Raw genomic sequence first — 22,168 nt, forward strand, 5'->3', positions numbered from 1 at the left:
TCTAATCGTATCACAATCTATCATTCATAGTCTAAATGATGCTAATCTATTCTCGACACACTATGCCAAGTCTCTATGTTTCTTCCCTTGATAAACTATTACTTTCCCTTTCACATTCAAGTGATTCGTTCACAAGAAATCCTTAATGATTATGTTATGATTGCCATGATTTTTAATTCGAGAATCGTTACGTGTTAGATGCATTGCCTAGATGTCGTTTTGGGGTTATAGGGTCGTAAAAAGATGAAAGAAATACTTCAGAACGCACCACCGACCCGAGGGAGGGCCAAAAGGCCAAAATTAAGTTGGCCACTCCAGAAGGCTGCGCTATTAGCGCCCCTGGAGCGTGGCTTTTTTGGGGAGCTACGCTATTAGTGTAGAATTTCGCTAATAGCGTAGTTCTTCGGGCCTGTGGTACCAAAATTGCAATTTTTGACCCAAAACGCATCCTAATGCTTCCTGCAATGCACCAAAACATCCAGCAACATACTAAAGCAATAAATAACATATTTCATGGCAAACTTAACAAATATTCATCAAGAATTAGCTTTGAAGTTCATAACACATCTAGCACAAATCATAGCTTACACACCAAGAAAACTCAAACCAAAGGAAGGTTTTTCTAACTAAGAACTCACCTTGCCCAAGAGAAATAAGATTCAAGTGTTTCTAAGCTTAAACCAAACCCTAGGTAGACAAGAGTCAAAAGAGAGAGCTTGCTTCTACAATCTTTAGGTGTTTTCCATCAAGAACTTCTTATCCCTTTTCATGATGCTTGCCTCAAGGAATTATCACAAAGAGTGGGTGATTTGAGAGAAGTTTGGGACCGAAATTATAGAGAGAAGGAAGAGAGAAATATTGTTGAAAACCTAGAGAGAGAAAGTTCCAATGAAAATGAATATTTTGGGACCTTTTGCCCTTAAATACCCCTAAAACTCAAATTCCAATTACGCCCTTAAACTCAGACGCGCGCACTCTCCTCGTTAAGTGACGTTACTCGCAATATAAATGGACGGGGTATTACACTCTACCCCCCTTAAAAAAATTTCGTCCTCGAAATTTAGAATTTACCTGGAAACAATTGCGGATACTGCTTCAACATTTCCGATTCTAGTTCCCACGTAGCTTCACCACCCGGTGAACCTTTCCATACTACCTTCACTATAGGAATTTCTTTGTTTCTGAGTGTTTTAACATCACGATCTACTATCATGTCTGGTTCCGGTTGAAATGTCAAATCTGATTTCAACTCTATAGAATCCAATTCAACTGGTTGGAAAGGATCCGGTACATACTTCTTTAGTTGGGACACGTGAAACACATCATGTATACCTGACATAGCTGGAGGTAGAGCTAGTTGATAAGCCACTGGTCCGACACGCTTGAGTATCAAGAACGGTCCTACGTACCTCGGACACAATTTCTTAATCTTGAAAGTACCCCTCAAGCCCAATTTGGGAGTAACTTTTAAGAATACATGATCACCTTCATTGAACTCTAAAGGTCTTCGTCGATTGTCCGCATAACTCTTTTGACGACTTTGAGCTATCCTCATCTTTTCCTGAATTGATTTAATCTTCAAGGTTGTCTCTTGAATGATTTCTGGTCCAAGAATACTCTTATCTCCTACCTCAGCCCAACATAGAGGAGTTCTACACTTCCTACCATACAAAGCTTCGTAAGGTGCCATCCCAATACTAGAGTGGTAGCTATTGTTGTAGGAAAACTCTATCAAAGGTAAGTGATGACTCCAACTTCCACCATCTTCCAATATGCAAGCACGTAACATATCTTCTAAAGTCTGGATAGTCCTCTCTGTTTGACCATCAGTCTGCGGATGATGAGACGTACTCAGCTTCAAGCGAGCCCCTAAAGCCCTTTGGAAAGCCTTCCAGAATTGTGAGGTAAAAATGGGATCTCTATCTGACACGATACTCACTGGAACACCGTGTAACTTAACTATTTCTGAAATGAACAAGTCTGCATACTGAGATGCTTTGTAGGTAGATTTAACCGGTAAGAAATGAGCCGACTTGGTTAATCTATCCACAATTACCCAAATGGAGTCATGTCCCTTCTGAGTACGAGGTAAACCTCCCACAAAATCCATAGATATCTGCTCCCATTTCCACTGAGGAATCTCTAGCAGTTGTAGCAACCCCGCTGGCCTTTGATGTTCAATCTTAACTTGTTGGCACACCAGGCATCTAGCTACAAAGTCAGCAATATCTAATTTCATTCCAGGCCACCAATAATCTCTCTTTAAATCTCGATACATCTTGGTAGCACCAGGATGAATCGAGAAATTACTCTTGTGTGCTTCTCCTAAAATCATCCTTTTAAGGTCTGCGTCATTCGGTACACAAATTCTTCCTTCGAATAAAATTGCCCCATCCGAAGCTATAGAAAATTCTGGATGACCAATCCTCCTTCGTAAGTCACCATCTGTCTCCTGTGCTTGTACAATTCTTGACCGCAAATCACAAGTGATCTCTAATTTGTGTAACCAAATACCATCAACATCCTCTGTGGCTTCAAGGTTAAGGTCTTGGACCTCCTCGTGCAACTTGCAAACATGCATTTTTACTTCGGCTTGGATCAAGGCTTTACGACTCAATGCATCCGCTACAACATTGGCTTTTCCTGGATGATATTTCAAATCAAAATCGAAGTCCTTTAGGTATTCCATCCAACGCCACTGCCTCATATTCAGATCCCTCTGATCAAACAAGTATTTCAAGCTCTTGTGATCGCTAAACAGCTCAAATTGTGCTCCATACAAATGATGTCTCCAACTCTTCAAAACAAACACTATGGCCGCCAATTCTAGATCATGGGTGGGATAGTTTTCTTCATGAGTCTTGAGCTGCCTAGATGCATAAGCTATCACATTGTTTTCTTGCATGAGTACTCCTCCAAGTCCTTTAGACGATGCATCACAAAACACAATATATCTCTTCTCCGGGTCTGGAAGAGTCAAGACTGGTGCTTGTGTTAACTTCTTCTTCAGAGTCTTGAAACTCTTCTCACATTCTTCATTCAACTCAAAAGGTACATCTTTCCTTGTGAGTCGGGTTAAGGGTAAAGCAATCTGGGAAAACTTCATAATGAAACGGCGATAATAACCAGCTAGTCCCAAAAAGCTTCGAACTTCTGACACATTCTTTGGTCTAGTCCAATTCTGGATGGCCTCTACCTTCGACTGATCCACTGCTACACCTCCCTGAGAAATAACATGACCCAGAAATCTGACTTCCGTTAGCCAAAACTCACATTTACTGAACTTTGCATACAATTGCTTCTCCCTGAGAATGTCCAGCACTATTTTCAAATGTTGAGCATGTTCCTGCGGGTTCTTGGAATAAACCAAAATGTCATCAATGAAAATAATGACAAACTGATCTAGATATGGCTGAAAAATCCGATTCATATAGTCCATGAAAACTGCTGGGGCATTAGTTACACCGAATGGCATGACCAAAAATTCATAGTGCCCGTATCGTGTTCTGAAAGCCGTCTTGGACACATCTGAAGACTTGATACGAATCTGATGATATCCCGATCTGAGATCAATCTTCGAGAATACCGACGCCCCCTTGAGTTGATCTAACAAGTCATCAATCCTTGGCAAAGGATATTTGTTCTTGATAGTCACCTTATTCAGCTGGCGATAATCAATACACAACCCCATGCTACCATCCTTCTTCTTGACTAACAATACAGGTGCACCCCAAGGCGACACACTAGGCCTGATGAAATGATTCTGAATAAGCTCTTCTAATTGGGTTTTCAATTCTTTGAGCTCTAGGGGAGACATTCTATAAGGTGCTACTGATACTGGCTCTGCTCCTGGAATCAAATCAATTGAAAACTCAACTTCTCTTTCAGGAGGTAAACTTGTGATATCTGCCGGAAAAACATCCAAATATTCACTGACAATTGGAATGTCGCTAGGGCTTAAATCTGTTTCTGGAGTCACAGTGAGCATAACATAAAATCTCTTGTCTTGAGCACAGATAAACTGAGCCATCTGGTATGTGTGCTTAATCAATTCTGACAAGGCTACTCCTCCATCGGTGGCCGTAGTCACCAACATAGGGGGATTTAGTAATGAAACAGAAATTGAAGAGTTTCCACACATTGAAAAGAAATAAAGGAACGTGAGGCACCACAATCAAACAAAACTCTAATGGGATTCTGACCAAGAAAACACATACCGCCAATCAAGTCTTCATTTTCTCGAGCCTTCTTCCCATCCAATGAGTACACCCTGCCTCTAGTCATTGTAGTGCTTGCTCCTTTGCCTTTGTCTCCTCTATTTGGACAATTTGCCATGTAATGTCCTGTCTGGCCACAAGCATAACAAGAGTTATCACCCAGCTTACATTCCCCCGTATGAGCTTTTCCACATTTCTTACAAGTTGGATAGGATCTGAAAGAACCCGACTGTTTACCCCTCTGAGGAGACCCCTTTGGCTTCAACTTCTCATGATGTCTATCAACAAAGCTACCTCTTCTTCTATCGAAGGCTGTGGTACCTTCTTTAACAGCTTTGTCAAAACCTCTTTCAGCTTCCAAGCTGTTATGCACCATCTCATCAAAGTTTGTCAATCTCTGTTGACTGACCACCGCATACAGCTCGCCCCTCAAAGCATGCTTATAATGATTAACCTTCCACATTTCATTATCCGCATACTCATTGTGAGTTGAGTAATGGGACAACTCCTCGAACTTCTTGGTAAAATCAGTCACGGACATGTTACCCTGTTTCAAGTGAAGAAATTCTTGTTCTTTTCTGACCTTGAATGTCAAAGGAAGGTACTTCTCTTTCATCACTTGCTTAAAATTCTCCCAAGTCAACTCTACCCCACTAGCCTCCATCCTACGCCGAGCAGTTTCCCACCAATCCTGGGCTGCACCTCGGAATTGATTAGTTGCAAAGATTACCTTTTCCTCCTCGGTACAGTTGGCCATAAGGAAAATCTTTTCCATGTGCTTAATCCACCTCTTAGCCTCTGGTGGTTCACCGCTACCATCAAACTCTGGAGGATGGTTCCGATTGTACTCTCGGAATGCCGGGTTTCCCACAACTGGAGGTGGAGGATGCTGTTGATGCACTCCCGGACCTTGTTGCATAGCTGCAACCCACTACTGATGGGATTGAGCATTCTGCTGGATCTGCTGTTGCATCATTTGCATCATCTGCTGATTCTGCTGCATCAACTGTGCCCACATTTGAGCACTAGGATTCTCATTATCCTCATCATTCTGATTATTCCTTGGCCGGCCTCGTCCTCTTCTCGCTCCGGACATCTTCGCTCTAACTGTCATATTTAAGTCAAAGTGATCAATTTCAACCAAATATAACAATGAGGACAATATCCTAAACTCAAAAGAACGGCTACTTGAATTGTAATTTTAATGACCCAAGGCACGATCTGAAACGACCTGCTCTGATACCAAATTGTAACGCCCACTTTGATAGTGTCTAGAATAATCAAAAGTGCGTTAAAACTGATATTGGATACATTAATTTTTACAATACAACATTGTCATCAAGGTACAAATCAACCACTACAACGGCCAAAGTTTTATGATACATTGTTCCACTTAGAAGTTAGTCGTACAAGTCTATAAATATACAACCATTTTACAACAAGTGTCATAATTATACATATGCATCAACTATTCTAACACCATGATGAAGTCCTTGCAAGCACCTCACTCCTGAACCTTTTCTTAACCTTTTCCGCGGAGAGCCTGAGAACCTGAACAAATAAGGAGAGGGATGAGACATAATGCCTCAGTGAGTTCTATCTAACCCTAGCTAGTGATAACCTCGGGGAAGGCCTATGGTTACCACGTGTCTACTTTACAACCTGACGGTTGATTATACGTGTGTGGGGATTGGTTTCCTAGACGGCAGTGCATGCTAAATCCGTCATAGGTTCAACTTACTTGTTATAGGCTCAATATCTCTAAATGTGACATCGCGGTTAAGGGGTAATACTAAGTCCGCTAATCCAAGATACTCTCTAAGCATCGAGGCCTTTACATATGCCACATTGCTAAGTCGGACGATTAGGGGAAAACCTACGATCGTCATCGACAAAACTATCTTTAACTGTTCTATTCTGAAGCTTAAACGTATCTAACGTCATATCATAGCCAACAATGATTGAATTAAGAGTTAGCGTTGAACAATAACAATATCTGAATTCATTTTATGGAAAGCCCCGGGGTGGAGTAAACCCGAGCGCAAACCCTATCTGCTCGATGGAAGCCTATCTAAGGTAAACCACCGGAACTCCCTAGTGACGTGTGGGTCCCTTACGGCTATTCCCGTTTCACCTAATGGAAACCTCTTGAAACCAACCTAGTGTGATCACAAGAGACACGGCACATATATGTTGTTAAAACATTCTTAGTGAAAAGATATCTAATCGTATCACAATCTATCATTCATAGTCTAAATGATGCTAATCTATTCTCGACACACTATGCCAAGTCTCTATGTTTCTTCCCTTGATAAACTATTACTTTCCCTTTCACATTCAAGTGATTCGTTCACAAGAAATCCTTAATGATTATGTTATGATTGCCATGATTTTTAATTCGAGAATCGTTACGTGTTAGATGCATTGCCTAGATGTCGTTTTGGGGTTATAGGGTCGTAAAACGATGAAAGAAATACTTCAGAACGCACCACCGACCCGAGGGAGGGCCAAAAGGCCAAAATTAAGTTGGCCACTCCAGAAGGCTGCGCTATTAGCGCCCCTGGAGCGTGGCTTTTCTGGGGAGCTACGCTATTAGCGTAGAATTTCGCTAATAGCGTAGTTCTTCGGGCCTGTGGTACCAAAATTGCAATTTTTGACCCAAAACGCATCCTAATGCTTCCTGCAATGCACCAAAACATCCAGCAACATACTAAAGCAATAAATAACATATTTCATGGCAAACTTAACAAATATTCATCAAGAATTAGCTTTGAAGTTCATAACACATCTAGCACAAATCATAGCTTACACACCAAGAAAACTCAAACCAAAGGAAGGTTTTTCTAACTAAGAACTCACCTTGCCCAAGAGAAATAAGATTCAAGTGTTTCTAAGCTTAAACCAAACCCTAGGTAGACAAGAGTCAAAAGAGAGAGCTTGCTTCTACAATCTTTAGGTGTTTTCCATCAAGAACTTCTTATCCCTTTTCATGATGCTTGCCTCAAGGAATTATCACAAAGAGTGGGTGATTTGAGAGAAGTTTGGGACCGAAATTATAGAGAGAAGGAAGAGAGAAATATTGTTGAAAACCTAGAGAGAGAAAGTTCCAATGAAAATGAATATTTTGGGACCTTTTGCCCTTAAATACCCCTAAAACTCAAATTCCAATTACGCCCCTAAACTCAGACGCGCGCACTCTCCTCGTTAACTGACGTTACTCGCAATATAAATGGACGGGGTATTACAGGAAGATTCACCGGAAGCTTTGTTTTTGCCCGGTTTGGGATCAACGCCATCCTCCGCCACATGTTCCACCATGCCACTCAATGTCTACTCAATAAAAAAATACAAAGAAAACATAAATAAATGACTTGTGCGGCAAGCAAAGCAAGCAAAAAAAAGTGGCGCAAAATTTCAAATTTTGGGCACAGACTGGGCAACACACACTAGCGTGAGTTAACTTGCGCTAGTGTTATCTTCCTACGCAAGTTAACTTACGCACACCTCACAACTAGCGTGAGTTAACTCACGCTCAGACCTAGTACCTACTGACAAAAAATGACGTGACAGGCAGAAAAACCAGGAAAATAGGATGAGTTCTGGTGATACATTACCTGTTCTTTGATGCTTGATGAGCGTAGAAACTTGCTTCCTGACGATTTGCAATGATTTGGAGTTGAGATTATGACCCAAAAATTCGCACTTTTTGGGTTTTTGGAGGTGGAGGGAAAGAAAAAAATGGTGTTTTGGGCTTGCATGCTGGGTTTTGAACTAAAAACGGCACTTAGCGTGACTTAACTCACGCTGCGTGACTTAAGTCACGCTACGCAAGTTAACTTGCGTAACGCATGTTAACATGCGTAGGGGTAGTTTGGTATTTTACTTTGGGAATGAGCGAAATCATTTTCACGACTCAAGATTGAGTGTTTCGTTAGAGATTCTATAGAATTGAGTCCCACATACATCCCGAAAATATCCCGCAAGATCACATTCCCTTTGATTTCGGGAAAGAGTTACACCACCGACCATTGAATAGAATTTAATAATAATAATATAATATTGGTTCAGAATCAAAACCGACCTACAAATAATGGGTTTTTGTTGTTCTCTTCTTCTTTCTCTGGATTCTTGTTGCTCAACTCCTTCTCACTCTTAACTCTTTCGGTCAGTCTCTCCTTCCTCGCATTCGATTCGCATTCTCCTTTTCTTTATCGTTGATTTGGATTTTGCTTTGTTTTCAATACATTTTTATATTCTTTTTTGCCGCTCTCGTTTCTTCTTTTTATTATTCCTACTACTTCTTGGAATAGTTTATTTATTTTTTTTGTTACAAATGATTGCGACATTTGGTTAAACTTTACTTACCTCTTGCCCGATCTCGGGCCCCATCATTTTATGTGATCATAGCCACAGGGTGAGCTTTGTTTATGCATCAACTTATCATATTTGCATTTCACTCTTTGGCATTGAAATCAAGGCTGCACTTTAGTGATACAATTTGTATTTATAACCATGTTTTCTTGTATACTTTTTTATTTAGTTTAATTGCTATCTCTGAAGCATGGGTGCTTGTAAAAATGTGAAGCCTCGCCGTACTTCATTTATTTTTTTCTCATTATTCGTGGTTGAAAATCGCGGTTCCCTTATATATTTATTTGATAATATAGTATTATATGAGTTTTTTTTGTTGCGGTAACCAACTTTAATTTTTTTACCTTTTAAACACTTTTATGACAACGTTTTTGTTAACAAAATTCTTGATTTTATTGACGTACCATACATTAACTTTTTCAAATTGTTGTATTTAACGTACTCGTACCTATGCAACATAGATTGGTATGCATTGTCGGTGTGAGTCAATTTTACACCGAGATCCAATGAGAGACTTCCATCTGTCCATGTCATGGTTTTACCACATTTTCCCATTTTTGTAAGTATGTTTTGTAGTGATAGTATGACATAGAAAAATACAGGTCTCTCATCAGATGCCAGTGTAAAACAACACATGTCATACATCGGACAATGTCGTCTTCGATCAAAAGAGTTGGTGCTACAAAGATTTACGCCGACATGCATTTTATCATAATCTCAACCTTTGATCTTTCAATCAATGATTACAACTCTGCATTTTTTCTCTAAAATACACCCTCACTTCGTATTACTATTGAGACGAGATATCGGGTTTAGCTATGACATGAGATGACAAGTAAGGGTTCCTCTAGCGGTTGTGTATTGAGGATATTTGATGGCAATTGTGTTTTTTTTCAAAGTTTTGTGAATTCAATTTCTTCCAATGTTGAGATTTTGCCTAGAGCATTGCTACTTTATAGGTTGTTGATAATGAAACAACTAAATTGTCGATGGTTAGTATTACTTACATAACTTCTATGTTTTTACAGTTCTTGTGTTCAATGTTACACGAGTGCTGAAAGGATAATTAGAATATTAAGGCTACTTTCTTGATTTATGTCAGAAGACTACTGTTGTAATTAATAAACTATAATCATACGTACCTTGTACATTGCTGTAAGTATGCTATGATATATCTGTGGCAATAACATTGATGTTGTTGCAGGTTTATTTGTTTTTCCATTTAATATTAGTTAACAATATCTTCTTCTGTTTTTAGAGGAAATCAAGAGTGGTTTGATGGCGAACGATACTTCTAATTCTGATTCCCATCATAAACGTCTTGGTCTTTTAAAAGATCAAGTTCATTTGGTTAAAAGGAAAGACTCTAATCGATATGAGATTGCTTCAATACAAGATCAACTATCATTTGAGAAGGGGTTTTTCATTGTGATTCGTGCATGCCAATTGTTAGCCCAAAAGAATGATGGAATAATATTGGTTGGGGTGGCGGGTCCTTCAGGAGCTGGAAAGACTATATTTACCGAAAAGATACTCAATTTCATGCCCAGCATTGCTGTCATTTCAATGGATAATTACAATGATGCTAGTCGAATTGTTGATGGCAACTTTGATGGTAAATTATCATCTAGTCTTATGTGTTTCTTTTATCATTATTTCTGTGGTTCATTATCAGGATGCAGGCTTCATAGCATGATTAACAATTTTATTTTTTTGTTGTGGATGCTAATGCCATTAACATCTGTTGTGTTGCGTTTCCCTGCAAAAGTCTTAGATGTCATTTTTTTTTCTTGATCGTAGAATTGTTTTTGAGTTTATGCTGATATACCCCAATGGCTCGGTTATATGGTGATTAGAACTGGTTGTCAAGGTATTTTTAAGGTCAAGGGTCTAGTCCGATTAGTTAGAACTAGAAGTTCAAACTGAATTGTTAAATCCACTTGTTGAATGGTAAGGCTATGTCTAGAAGTAATGCCTGCGCTAAGCTGTTGCTAGAAATGTCGAAGATGAAGAGGAAAATGATATTATAGATTACTCGATGATTGATAACTGAATAAATCAATTTAAAAAGATTGAATACATCCCCATAGTAACTCTTAATATGTGAAAATTGAAAAGTAAAGTATTGTTAAGATAGTAGATTTCTAGTGAACTACTCTGCCTTTGGACAAATGAAAATGTTTTTTTTCTTCTTCTTTTTACCCTTTCCAATCATTTGTTACCAGCATGCTTTACAGAGATGAGCTAGAATATATGCATATCTTTGTACATGAGTAAATCTGATGGATAGATTTACCTGATTCACAAAATCTAATGTCGTGGTTTCATGTTTGTGCTTTGATTATTGGGATATTTAACCATAAGTTAAGTACTTGAAGTTAAGACAAAAATCTCTTGTCAGCTCTGTTATCTCTTGTGCAGATCCACGCTTAACTGACTATGACACATTGCTCCAGAATTTACAAGATTTAAAGGAAGGGAAGACAGTCCAGGTTCCGATATATGATTTCAAGTCCAGTTCACGCGTAGGATATAGGTTAAATGCCTAGTCATTTTGAGCACTTGTTCTTCGCAATTTGCATATTTTCTGAGTTGATTTTTCCTTCAGCCAATGTTCCGTGAACACTATTTTGGACAAAATAAAGATTAAATTTATGTAGCTGCATACTATTGTTTAATATATTTGTAATGATATGAATGTATAGGTCTTAGAAATCGTGGTTGGGTCTAACACAACCCCACAAAACCAGCTTGTGAGGTGAGGGTTGCCCCCACTTATAAATACATTGTCAGGCCATCTCTTATCTGATGTGGGAATCTTTAACAATAGGAATGTAGCCCCATACTGTTCTTAATATTGACCACAAATTTCTGTTTGTTGCTCTGATCTCTGTCAATTACTATGTAAATATGAAGTTCGCGAATAATTTAATTCAAAATTGTTTTCAATTGGATCAAAATTCGAAAGGATCCTTCTCTCCATTTTCATTTGCATGCCTTCGATTCCATGTTTAAGTGTACCTTGCTAACAGGACTGTAGAAGCACCAAGTTCCCATATTGTGATTATTGAGGGTATCTATGCCTTGAGTGAGAAGTTGCGAACATTGCTGGACCTTCGAGTTTCTGTTACAGGGGGAGTTCACCTTGACCTTGTAAAGCGAGTGATACGTGACATACAACGTGCAGGCCAAGAACCCGAAGAAATTATTCATCAAATATCTGAGACGGTACTTATAATTTGCTTCATTATTTAAATAGATTTTGAAAGTAATTGTGTCTGCAGAAGTGGTGAAGTTCAATCTTTTGCAGGTATATCCAATGTACAAGGCTTTTATTGAGCCAGATCTTAAGACGGCTCATATAAAAATCATTAACAAATTTAATCCATTTACTGGATTCCAGAGCCCTACTTATATATTAAAGGTTAGTTCCAATGTAGCTCAGTTGATGGAAAGGAAAAAAATGGGCAATCCTGATGAATTAAATACGGCTAGTAACTGTTGTATTATTTGTTTCAGTCAGCAAGAAATGTAGCAGTTGATCAAATTAAAGCTGTTCTCTCTGAAGATTTTAAGGAAACAATTGAGCAAACTTATGACATATATCTTCTACCTCCTAGTGAAGATCCAGAAACATGCCAATCATATTTAAGGATGCGAAACAAGGATGGGAAATACAGTCTCATGTTTGAGGTTATATTTTATATTCTAAAGTGACCTGGTTGTTTATACAACATGATCTCAGATTTTCATAAGACATAATTCAATTGAAATGTCGGGGAAAGACATAAATACAGGACTTGGAATGATTAATTTAAATTGATATCAGAATCGATCTTCACCAACTCTTCAGTTTTTTCTTTTTTAAAGTTGCCATGTGCAGTTCAGATGCTGCCTTCTCAGTGTCTTCATTATAAAAAACCCTCAAATCCATTTTTTCTCTAGTAACTATATACACTATTTTTTTTTTAAATGCTATACAAAGCGCTATACTTCCGCCATTGTGATCTGAATTTTATTTATTGAATAGAGCTTGTTTTGCATGACTTTACAGCTGAGCAAAACTTTATAGAATAAATAGACATACAGCTAAACATACAAAACTACAAATTTAAGGCTAACTGGATCATCTCTATATATCTAAATTTTAAATGGCTTGCCTCTGTTGATAATTCTTTAGAATTGGCTCAACATCTTTTTGGGATTTAATTGAAAAATAAAGAAAAATATGACTAAATAAGATTGACAACATTTTTGAAGCACAGATAATTTCACTCATTCTAGGTGCTGAAGCTAATAACATAAGAATGTGTTTGGGTAGCTGTTGGCACTCATTCCAAGGTTCCAAAATGAAACGATATCCCTTGTTGCTGTTAAGGAATCGAAGTTTGGTGTTGTGGGAACAGATACCCATACATGCACGTTGCAACGAATATTTGTTCTTGCATCTCCTAATATACTCTGCTGCTAGGTTTTCTATGAATTGTAGTTCTTCAGATATGAAGTTTGAACTTTTCCTATACAGTTTCTCTGATTTTGGTTTTATTAAACTTCAAAGTTTGTAGTTGTAGTAGAAGTATATTTGGAGACTTTTAGTGGTTGTTCTTTATTGTTTTAGAACTGTAAACGCTTGATATTGTCTTGCTCTGTGGCGTTCCTCTTGCTTTTTTTTTTTCTCTCCTTGGACCAATTATAATAGATTCAATTTTTTATATCTTGCATATTATTTTTTATAATTCTGCATAGTTGATGCCTGGATAATGAACTTTTCGATTGCTGGCAACTAATTGATGCCCGGTAACTTTTTAGGAATGGGTGACAGATAGTCCCTTTGTCATATCACCGAGAATTACTTTTGAGGTCAGTGTGCGCCTCCTTGGTGGACTAATGGCCTTGGGATATACGATAGCTACTATCCTTAAGAGAAACAGTCGTGTCTTTTCTGATGATAGGGCTTGTGTGAAACTAGATTGGCTTGAGCAACTTAATCGACATTATGTTCAGGTAACTGTCACAAGTCTATAATACAATCTTCCTTCCGATATATGCTTTACTGGAATTTTACTTTTCATGAAATTCTCTAGGATTTCATGTATAGACGTGCATGTCCAATTATCCTTTGAGTTTTGATTGATCAGGTTAAACTGGATTTATTTTAAAAATTATGGAGTCGATGAGTATATATTTTTTGCATTATTTTTTACTATATATCAGTCTATTGTTCCATGGTAATTAGTTTTATGGTGCATTTTTCTAACATAGTTGTGAAATAAAATATTGCTGTTTAGTGTCAAACCTTTAAACTAAAGCTAAAAACATGCAACTGTTTCTTCAAATAAGCATATCAAATATTTGCTTCCTCCCATTTTATTTATCTTTTTTGGTGGTGCCTCTCATCTTATTTATCAAGATAAGGAACAAACTTCCAAAGAAAAATAAATATCAAAAAGAGCAAACCTTGTGTTATATAGCTTCACCCATGGCTGGGTCTAGAGAACGATCAGATCCATGGCGGATATAATCTAGGAAGTCTCACCAGTTCACTTGCATTTGCAAGAGGCTGATCTGATGACTTGAAATTCAAGTGTTGCATCAAGGATCTCGTCCAAAATAATTTTTTCAAGTAAAAATATATTTATATTTAACCTGTGAGTTCACTGTTTGTTTCCATGTTGACTTGGATTTCTTCTCGTTACATGCTGTTACTTATCATCTGACACATGTCATAGACATTTTGCTCTTCTATTTCTTTGATTTTGCATTCTGATTTTTAGTTTAATAGCTAATTGTGTGTTTCCCTGATATGTTTGGAAATTTACAATAAATAGGTACAAGGGAGAGATCGCTTAGTTTTGAAAGACATAGGAGATCAGCTGGGTCTCGAAGGTTCCTACATTCCTCGTACATACATTGAGCAAATTCAACTCGAAAGGCTCGTGAATGAGGTTATGGTATGACTGCTAACCATATGCTAATATAACCTATATCAACATTCTCTCTCTGACTGTTCCACAGGCTCTACCAGATGATTTGAAGACAAAGCTCAGCCTAGATGAGGATTTGGTTTCAAGCCCCAAAGAAGCACTTTCTAGAGCCTCTGCTGACATGGTTGCCCTGAGAAATAAGAATATGAGGAGGTAAATTTTTTCAATCTAAGTACATAAGAAGAAACAACCATGCTTTCATTGATTTTGCAAACAATTTACTTTTTGATAGAATTCAGCAGTCTTGCTGGTCCATTTTGGTAGCCCTAACTATTGGGACAAGGCTTAACTGTTGCTTTGTCAAAATCAATTGGTCAAATTTCAGACTTCTATAATTTAGTAGATATAGATGCTCAAAGGAAACCTACACAAACAAAATTATTCGGCGCTATATTGAGTGAGGAAAACATCTGTTCTAACAGAGCCAAATCGGATAAATTTGTAATTATTGAGAAATTTTACTAGGCCATCTTTAGGCAAGGAATTATCTATCTATATTTATGAGTACTTTTCTTTGTATAAATGGAGCCAATGAGATTTTCACCTAGGACCACATGTATATTACTCCAACCTCTTACGACTAGGTTATGCCTAATGGCTTAGTCTATACATGTTTTGAATTCATCGTCAGAAAAAATATTTTACTTTTTGATTGAAGTTCAATTTAATTTTGTACCAACATGGATTATTTGGTTACTTTTTTAAATCACTTCTATGTTACTGCCTGCCGCTACACTGGTTGAGTATTTATTGTAGTGTCAATGTTGAGAGGGGTTTTTCATTTGTGTATTTTACAATAAGAGGAAACATATGTATGAGTTCATTTAAATCTAGGAAGGAAGGGCTGGAGTAATTAACATAGAAAGTTGTTAATATACATCCTGGAAAACTACTTGCTATTACTTAATTCTGTGTATTATCAACAGTGGATTGTCTCAGTCGTATACAAATCAAAGGGACAAAAATGCAGCCAAAGTTAATGGATATTTTTCCAACAATCGGGGGTTTGGTGAAAGAAATTCAGATTCCTTGACAACACAAGTAAATCAGGTAATTCGAATCACTTGCAATAATTCTTATTTCATGTAACTGTACTGAACTTAAATCATCACTTGTGTTGTAGGGAGCCATTAGTCAGCTTTCAGAACAGATTTCCGCCCTCAATGATAGAATGGATGAATTTACAAATCGTATTGAAGAGCTGAATTGCAAGCTAACCTTTAAGAATAATTCTCCGAGCCAACAAAATATGTCAGCTCAAGCCGAAGCCTGCAATGGTTCTGCTCCCACATCTTACTTCATTAACAGTTTGGGCAATGGTAGCTTAACTGGTTCTAAGATTCCACATTCCTCGTCTTCATCACAATTAAATAAGGACTCTCCCTTAATGGATGAGGTATGTTATTCTCCTATTTTTATCCATAAGGTTGTACTTTTGACCCTTTTAAATTGATTTTTGAGAGCTGTACTTTGCTGGAGGGAAATATTTGATTGTTTGCTTTTATAATGAAACAAGTATAATTTCTCTCATGTTAAGAGCCTATGATAGGTTAAAAGATGGAGATTGGAGAATAAAAAATGGTAATATAATACCTTTTATTTGGATCCTGATAGGTACCAAAATATGAACTGGAAAATTAACTTGTATTGATACTAAATCACTCTACCAGAGAAGGATAAATTCTGTTACATAGTATACTAAGAAACAAAAATGAAAAGTTTACTATGAATCGGAGCAGAAATCCTCATAGAATGGTAATGAAAATAAGGACGAACACAAAATGATAAACCTGCTGGAGAAGGAACCTTATGCTTACCCAAACCCTACCCAATTTTCGTCTGAATTCCTACATATCCTTCCCTCTTCCCTGCCACTATTTGTAACCCTCACGTAACCCCATTCTAGCTAACCTGCCATGTGGTTAGTTTGTTTCAACCATCCTCTGACGGTCCAGATAAGGGGTTGTCTCCATTAAATCACTTATAGGAGTCAGGATGGCAGAAAATGAAAGACAAGATTTCACCAAAAAAGATATGATTTTATCCACGTGTTTATTGATTTGTGTGAATGTCATTTGATATTCTTTTTATAGGGTTAATTCATGATTTAAGCAGCGAAATTATTTGACCTGAGGAACAGCAGTGAAGCTATGAGAATTTTCACATTTCTTGATATAGAGCTTTCCTATTAGTTTCCAATTGTCCAATAATTTCATATTAGTTGTTGGGAAACAAATCCTCTTGCTTCTAGGTAAATTATTATGGCTGAATACAAACAATTAAAGATGTTTAAAATTTAAAACACAGATCTTCATCGCTAGTTTTGTACAGTGTGTTTAAACTGGTTTTTTAGTTGTATTCTGTGCTGGTGCAAGTCCGGTGCTGTTATTATAAGTAAGGTATATGACTTTGGAATCACTGCCGCATTGTCTTATTTGATTCACTTAACTGCTATGTGTTATCAGATATCTGGCATTGCACGTGGCCAGCGTCAAATCATGCATCAAATGGACAATCTCAATAATCTTCTCCGGGGTAGCTTGGGGGAGAAGTCTCAGCAAACTAGCACCAACAGGAAAAACATAACAACAGATTCAAATTCCATTGCAGTTAGTGTTATCACGGTAGTCGCAGTTGGTTGTTTGGGGATCTTCTTGATGAAAGGTTTGTTGACCCGAAAGTGATTCCTATATATGCAAAAAAGTTAGTTTTCCTTCACTGTGACAATCCCTTCTGGAGAGAGGTGTTGAAGCATTCATTGACAGTTAAAATACAGAATATGGAAACGGTTAATTAGGGTCAGTGAAAGTGTTATAGCCACTTGAAATTTTGTAACTTAGTTGGCTTTGTTGGCCCAATTTTAAGGCATTTCTAACCTTCAATTCACAAGAAGTAGATTGTTTTAGAATCTTGATCAGGTGGTATACCAAAATATACTAAAATCCAATCTTTTGTCGTTTTGATTCTTTACATGATTTTGGTGATGTTGAGTTGAGTTTTGGAGCCAATTTTACAACTTGACGACTAATTGAGAAGGTGGAGTATTCAAAATTTAGAGGACAATGTACTTTGGTGTGACAAGCAAAATTTTACAAATGAAACATGTCATGCTGCATTTGTGTTAAACAAATTTTGATTAAATTCATTTAACAAAAATTGTGTCATTGATATAATTTTAGCTTACTTTACCAATAATGAATATTTTTGAAATTAGATTTATTATGAGAACTTTGTAATATTTGTATTCACATAAAATGGTTAAATAGTGTTTATCCTGCTATTTCAGCGAGATTTGATTTATCCCATGTAATTTTTTTTAGATTCTCCCTTCATTACAAGATTCTTTGGATTTCAACGTCTAACTCATTTGATTGTGTAATGTAGTTTATGTGGTGTGTCAACTGCATAATTAATTTTATTTTTAATATTCTTTTGTCCACTTGGGTAAAGAATGTCATTATGTTTTATAAAAACAAATTTAACACCATCATATGTTATGCCTCTCATTCAACATTCAGCATCTTCATCACCAAACACAAGCCCAGAAACTTTTCATAGAAAAATCAATAAAACAAACACAAACCCAAAAACTGCCTTCCTCCCTCTCGTCCCTTAAATTCCTCCTTCGAAACCGTCAATGTTTCCTCATCTGATTCCGATCAATCTAAATTTTCTCATCATTAATCCTTCTCAATTCCAGCCTAAATCCATCATCATCATTCCTTCACAAAAACTCATTCCCTCTTTTGTTGTCATGCACCTTTTCTCTCACCCACAACATAAACTCACATAATTTGGTTTAAAAATTCATAAGCTGAAAAAGTGAAGAACAGTGATAAAAATTGCTAAAAATAAAGACTTTAAATTAAATCTAAACGGGAGTTACTTGGATTGGTTTGGTGGTGTTGGCTTGAGACCTTGAAGTGTGCTCCTTCAAGATCTCATGTTTGATTCTCTTAGGTGTTAATTTCAATAAGTTAGTTTGCCTTCTTAAAAAAAAATATGAACAAGAGGTAACTTTTTTTTTATTGGTTTTGATTGGATCCAAAAATGGGTTCTTGCGATATGGATTTGATTGCCATTCATGATAAGTATACAAAATTTGGTGATTTTGATGGATGTTGATGAATTTCATAGGCTTAATGGATATTGATGAAATTTTGAGTTTGATGAGTGTTATAAAGCATCTATGAAAAGGGAGCCCCTAATATGGACCTCTTTTTTTAAGGTCCACCCATGGTCCTGGTCATATGACAGGCAATAGTGGGTTATATACTTCCTTTCCAGTTATCATTTGGTGACAAATCAGTCTTCAATAATCGTCTTCCATCTCTTTATTTCATAATGTACATCTTCCTCCATCCATGTGAATCTTCGCCAAAATTGAACCCACACCACTCTCTTAATATCTTTCTCTCTCTAAATCTAACATTGAACAACTTAGACCATATAGAATCCTTCAATAAAAAAACTTCGACATAGAGAAAGTAAGAACCACAAGCAATTATACGAAGAAACATCATCAACTGAAGAAATCCAACTGTTGAAATCGGTTCCCTTGTTGAAAAACGGTTTCCCAACTTCAACCATGGATCTCTTTGTCAATTGTGTGAACTGGTTCCAGAAATCCAGATTAAAAAAAATGTTTGATGCAAAATCCTTGATTCGTTGCCGTCGCCGATGATTCTGGACCCACCAATTATCGTGAAGGAGTTAGACTTTAGGTGTCGGCGTTTTCATAATTTTAAAGAAAATCTTATTGAAGCTTGCCTTTCTTGTTTAGTCTTAAGGAGAATGAGGTTTATGAACTGACGTTTTGGATATTGAAGTTAAATTGTTGAATTTGAATTTAAACCGTTGTGTGGATAATGAAATTAAATTTGTGGTATCAAAGAGGGAGTTAACACTTAACAGGTTGTTGTGAATTTGATGATTTATATTTCCAATTGCAAACACTCAGCCATGTAAAGACTCATATGAAGGATGAAAGAGGATGTGAAATGAAGAAATGGAGAACAGAAAATAAAAAAGAAATGTAATTACCCACTATTGTAGGTCAATTAACAAGGACCATGGGTGAACCCTCAAAAAAGAGGTCCATGTTAGGGGCTCCCCTATGAAAAAGTAGAGGGAAAACTTGTAACTCTTTTGTATTGATAGTATGAGTAATATCACGAATGATAAAAGTGAAGTAAAAAAGTTCATTAACGCCTATTTATAGGCATTCACTAACTACTAATCAACACTCTTAATGATCAACACTCTTAATGACTATTTGATAATGTCTATAATAGTCTCCCACAAGTTGGAATGTGTTCACATCACTTCCAACTTGGGATGACCGATACAAAAGTACATCAAAATAAAAAAAAATACAATGAGAGAGGAAGAAACCACTATTTGATAATATCTATAATAGTCTCCCACAAGTTGGAATGTGTTCACATCACTTCCAACTTAGGATGACCGATACAAAAGTACATCAAAACAAAAAAGAATACAATGAGAGAGGAAGAAACCAAAATGCTTAACCATTAAGTGAAGCCACGACACATGCTTAACCATTTAATAGAAGTTATGATCAACAACGTCATAAGGCCAAAGACTTAACCACCATATAGCAGAAGAACAAAGAGATTAAAGAATGTTTAACCATCATAGGGCATAAGCGCAAAGAGGCTGAAAAATGCTTAACCCCTATAGGGCATGAAAGCCAATTAAGACACCAAGTTTAACCATCAAGAGTACAAAACACTAAAGACAAAAGCACAATAACAAGACATACCATCCATGACAAAATCTCATTTGAAGTCTTAACCACCATGGGTAAAATCTCACAACAAGCCAATAAGGATAATCATCAACACAGAACAAAGAAACCATCCATATACCAACAAAGAGACATATCCATGTAGGTATGTCATCAAAATATAGGCTAATAATCCGAAGTTTCCAACAATGAACCCAAATGAAGGCAACAAATCAACAAACCGAGACTTAATTACCAACACAAAAATGAAGCCATCAAGAACTATATCTTCAATAGAAATGAAACAAAATTTGTTCTTCAATCTTCATTCAATTCAACACTGAATAATAGTAATTGTCAACCATTATTTCTCTACAATAGCTACTAACACATGCATAATGCAATCAAAAGTAGCACTCATAGAGAGATATCATCAAATAACTCTACAAACAAACTACTAACTAAAACAACTCTGCATAAGTTGCATAATCTCAACGATACTCAATAATTACAAAATCAAGAGCCTTTAACCTTCAAAGTAGAGACGGCACAAACTTGTGCATTAGTATTATGATGGTTTTTATGAGTTGTTATTGTATATATTAATTTTTTTTTAACTAGGGACCAATGTATATTTTTATTGTTATTTCAGAGTGTATTTTACACATAAGTGACAAATTTCAGGGGAATTTTGCCTGAATTTTATTGTAACTAAAACTGACATATTAACCCGCAATATACCTCATACATTCATTTGCATTCAATGATACATAATCATTTTAGACCAACAATGCATACATTCTTAGCGTGAACCAAATAATTTGTTCAAAACAAATAAAACACACAACAATCATCATATTATATATTCTAAATAGTGCATGGATAATCATCTTAAACCAACAATAAATACATACTCATTTTCATGATGTAAGGTTTTTTTTTTTAACGACAAAATTTATTAATAACTAAGCCCCTGCACAAGACGAACAGGAACCATAAAGACAGAAAGTATAAAACAAAGAGCGCGTATATAGGCGGGACACCCAAAAGAAAATGCATACACTGGACATCTTAAACACCAATAAAAAAACAAACCTCTAAAACCAAATCAACACCCTAACCAAGTTAAACCCTTACAAACCAAAAGTTGAGCCAAAGCCTCTCACTCCATCGTGAATGACCACAGAAACAAAATTCAAACACATATCGCACGCTACTCGCATCAAAGTCACTCCTAAAAATCAACACACTCGCTGAAATCCCAAACAACAACTTACCTTCTCATCACCAGAAACTACACCTCACCTCGTCACCACAAATGAGCCAAATTTTTTTGCACTGATTCGGATTCCACCACCGATTAATCCTTAGTCTGTTGGAGAAAACACCAAAACACGCCAAAAACTTGAGTCAAGAAAATGACTCCCGATCTCGAATCAAAAGCGATAGACCCACCAGACTCTGGAAACAAATTACTAAGGCATCCCTCAACTCCTAGACCTTGGAGAAGACACCTTAACCATCCCAAAAACTTGAAACTAGACGCTAACTTCCGATCTCAAAGTAAAAGCGATCGGCCCACCAATATTCAGAAGACAAATCTCAAGGTAGTTAACAGGTGGAACAGTAGCGCAAACATGACCAACTCAAAAAACAACCCAAAAACGAACCACCAAAATCAAGCCACCAACCAACATAGAAACAACTCAAAACCAACATGAGTAAGCGGCGACGGATATGGACCCATATATGAGGTCACCACATAATTCAATTGATAACCAAAATAAAATGAGATTTTAGTTACTAACAACCGGCACCAAAATAAAGAACTCATTGCTGAGGAAGAA

At 36.8% G+C, this 22,168-nt stretch overlaps 2 protein-coding genes across 5 annotated transcripts; one reads left to right on the plus strand and one right to left on the minus strand.

Annotated features, from left to right (window-relative positions):
• Nucleotides 1–4,104: 4,104 nt before the first annotated feature.
• LOC146922142 (uncharacterized) lies at nt 4,105–5,136 on the minus strand. Its single transcript, XM_085711472.1, has one exon. It carries the CDS (start codon nt 5,134–5,136, stop codon nt 4,105–4,107), a length of 1,032 nt encoding a protein of 343 aa, XP_085567598.1.
• Nucleotides 5,137–8,138: 3,002 nt separating this feature from the next.
• On the plus strand, nt 8,139–17,542 carry LOC146922143 (inorganic pyrophosphatase TTM2-like). 4 transcript variants are annotated; one of them, XM_085715231.1, is made up of 12 exons: nt 8,139–8,381; nt 9,847–10,203; nt 11,010–11,124; nt 11,621–11,816; nt 11,899–12,012; nt 12,108–12,281; nt 13,398–13,592; nt 14,417–14,539; nt 14,604–14,725; nt 15,499–15,622; nt 15,696–15,968; nt 17,038–17,542. In XM_085715231.1, exons 2-12 carry the CDS (start codon nt 9,867–9,869, stop codon nt 17,254–17,256), a joined length of 1,992 nt encoding a protein of 663 aa, XP_085571357.1. In that variant the 5' UTR covers nt 8,139–8,381; nt 9,847–9,866; the 3' UTR covers nt 17,257–17,542. The 4 variants fall into 4 exon arrangements, with proteins under 4 accessions (XP_085571357.1, XP_085571359.1, XP_085571356.1 ...); XM_085715233.1 differs by lacking the exon at nt 8,139–8,381 and adding an exon at nt 8,610–8,631; XM_085715230.1 differs by lacking the exon at nt 8,139–8,381 and adding an exon at nt 8,890–9,423.
• The last annotated feature ends 4,626 nt before the right edge of the window (nt 17,543–22,168 follow it).

The sequence above is a fragment of the Medicago sativa genome, chromosome 5 (genome assembly GCF_051527215.1).
Source record: "Medicago sativa cultivar Bolivia chromosome 5, Bolivia_mono, whole genome shotgun sequence".
In the NCBI taxonomy this organism is placed as follows: Eukaryota; Viridiplantae; Streptophyta; class Magnoliopsida; order Fabales; family Fabaceae; genus Medicago; species Medicago sativa.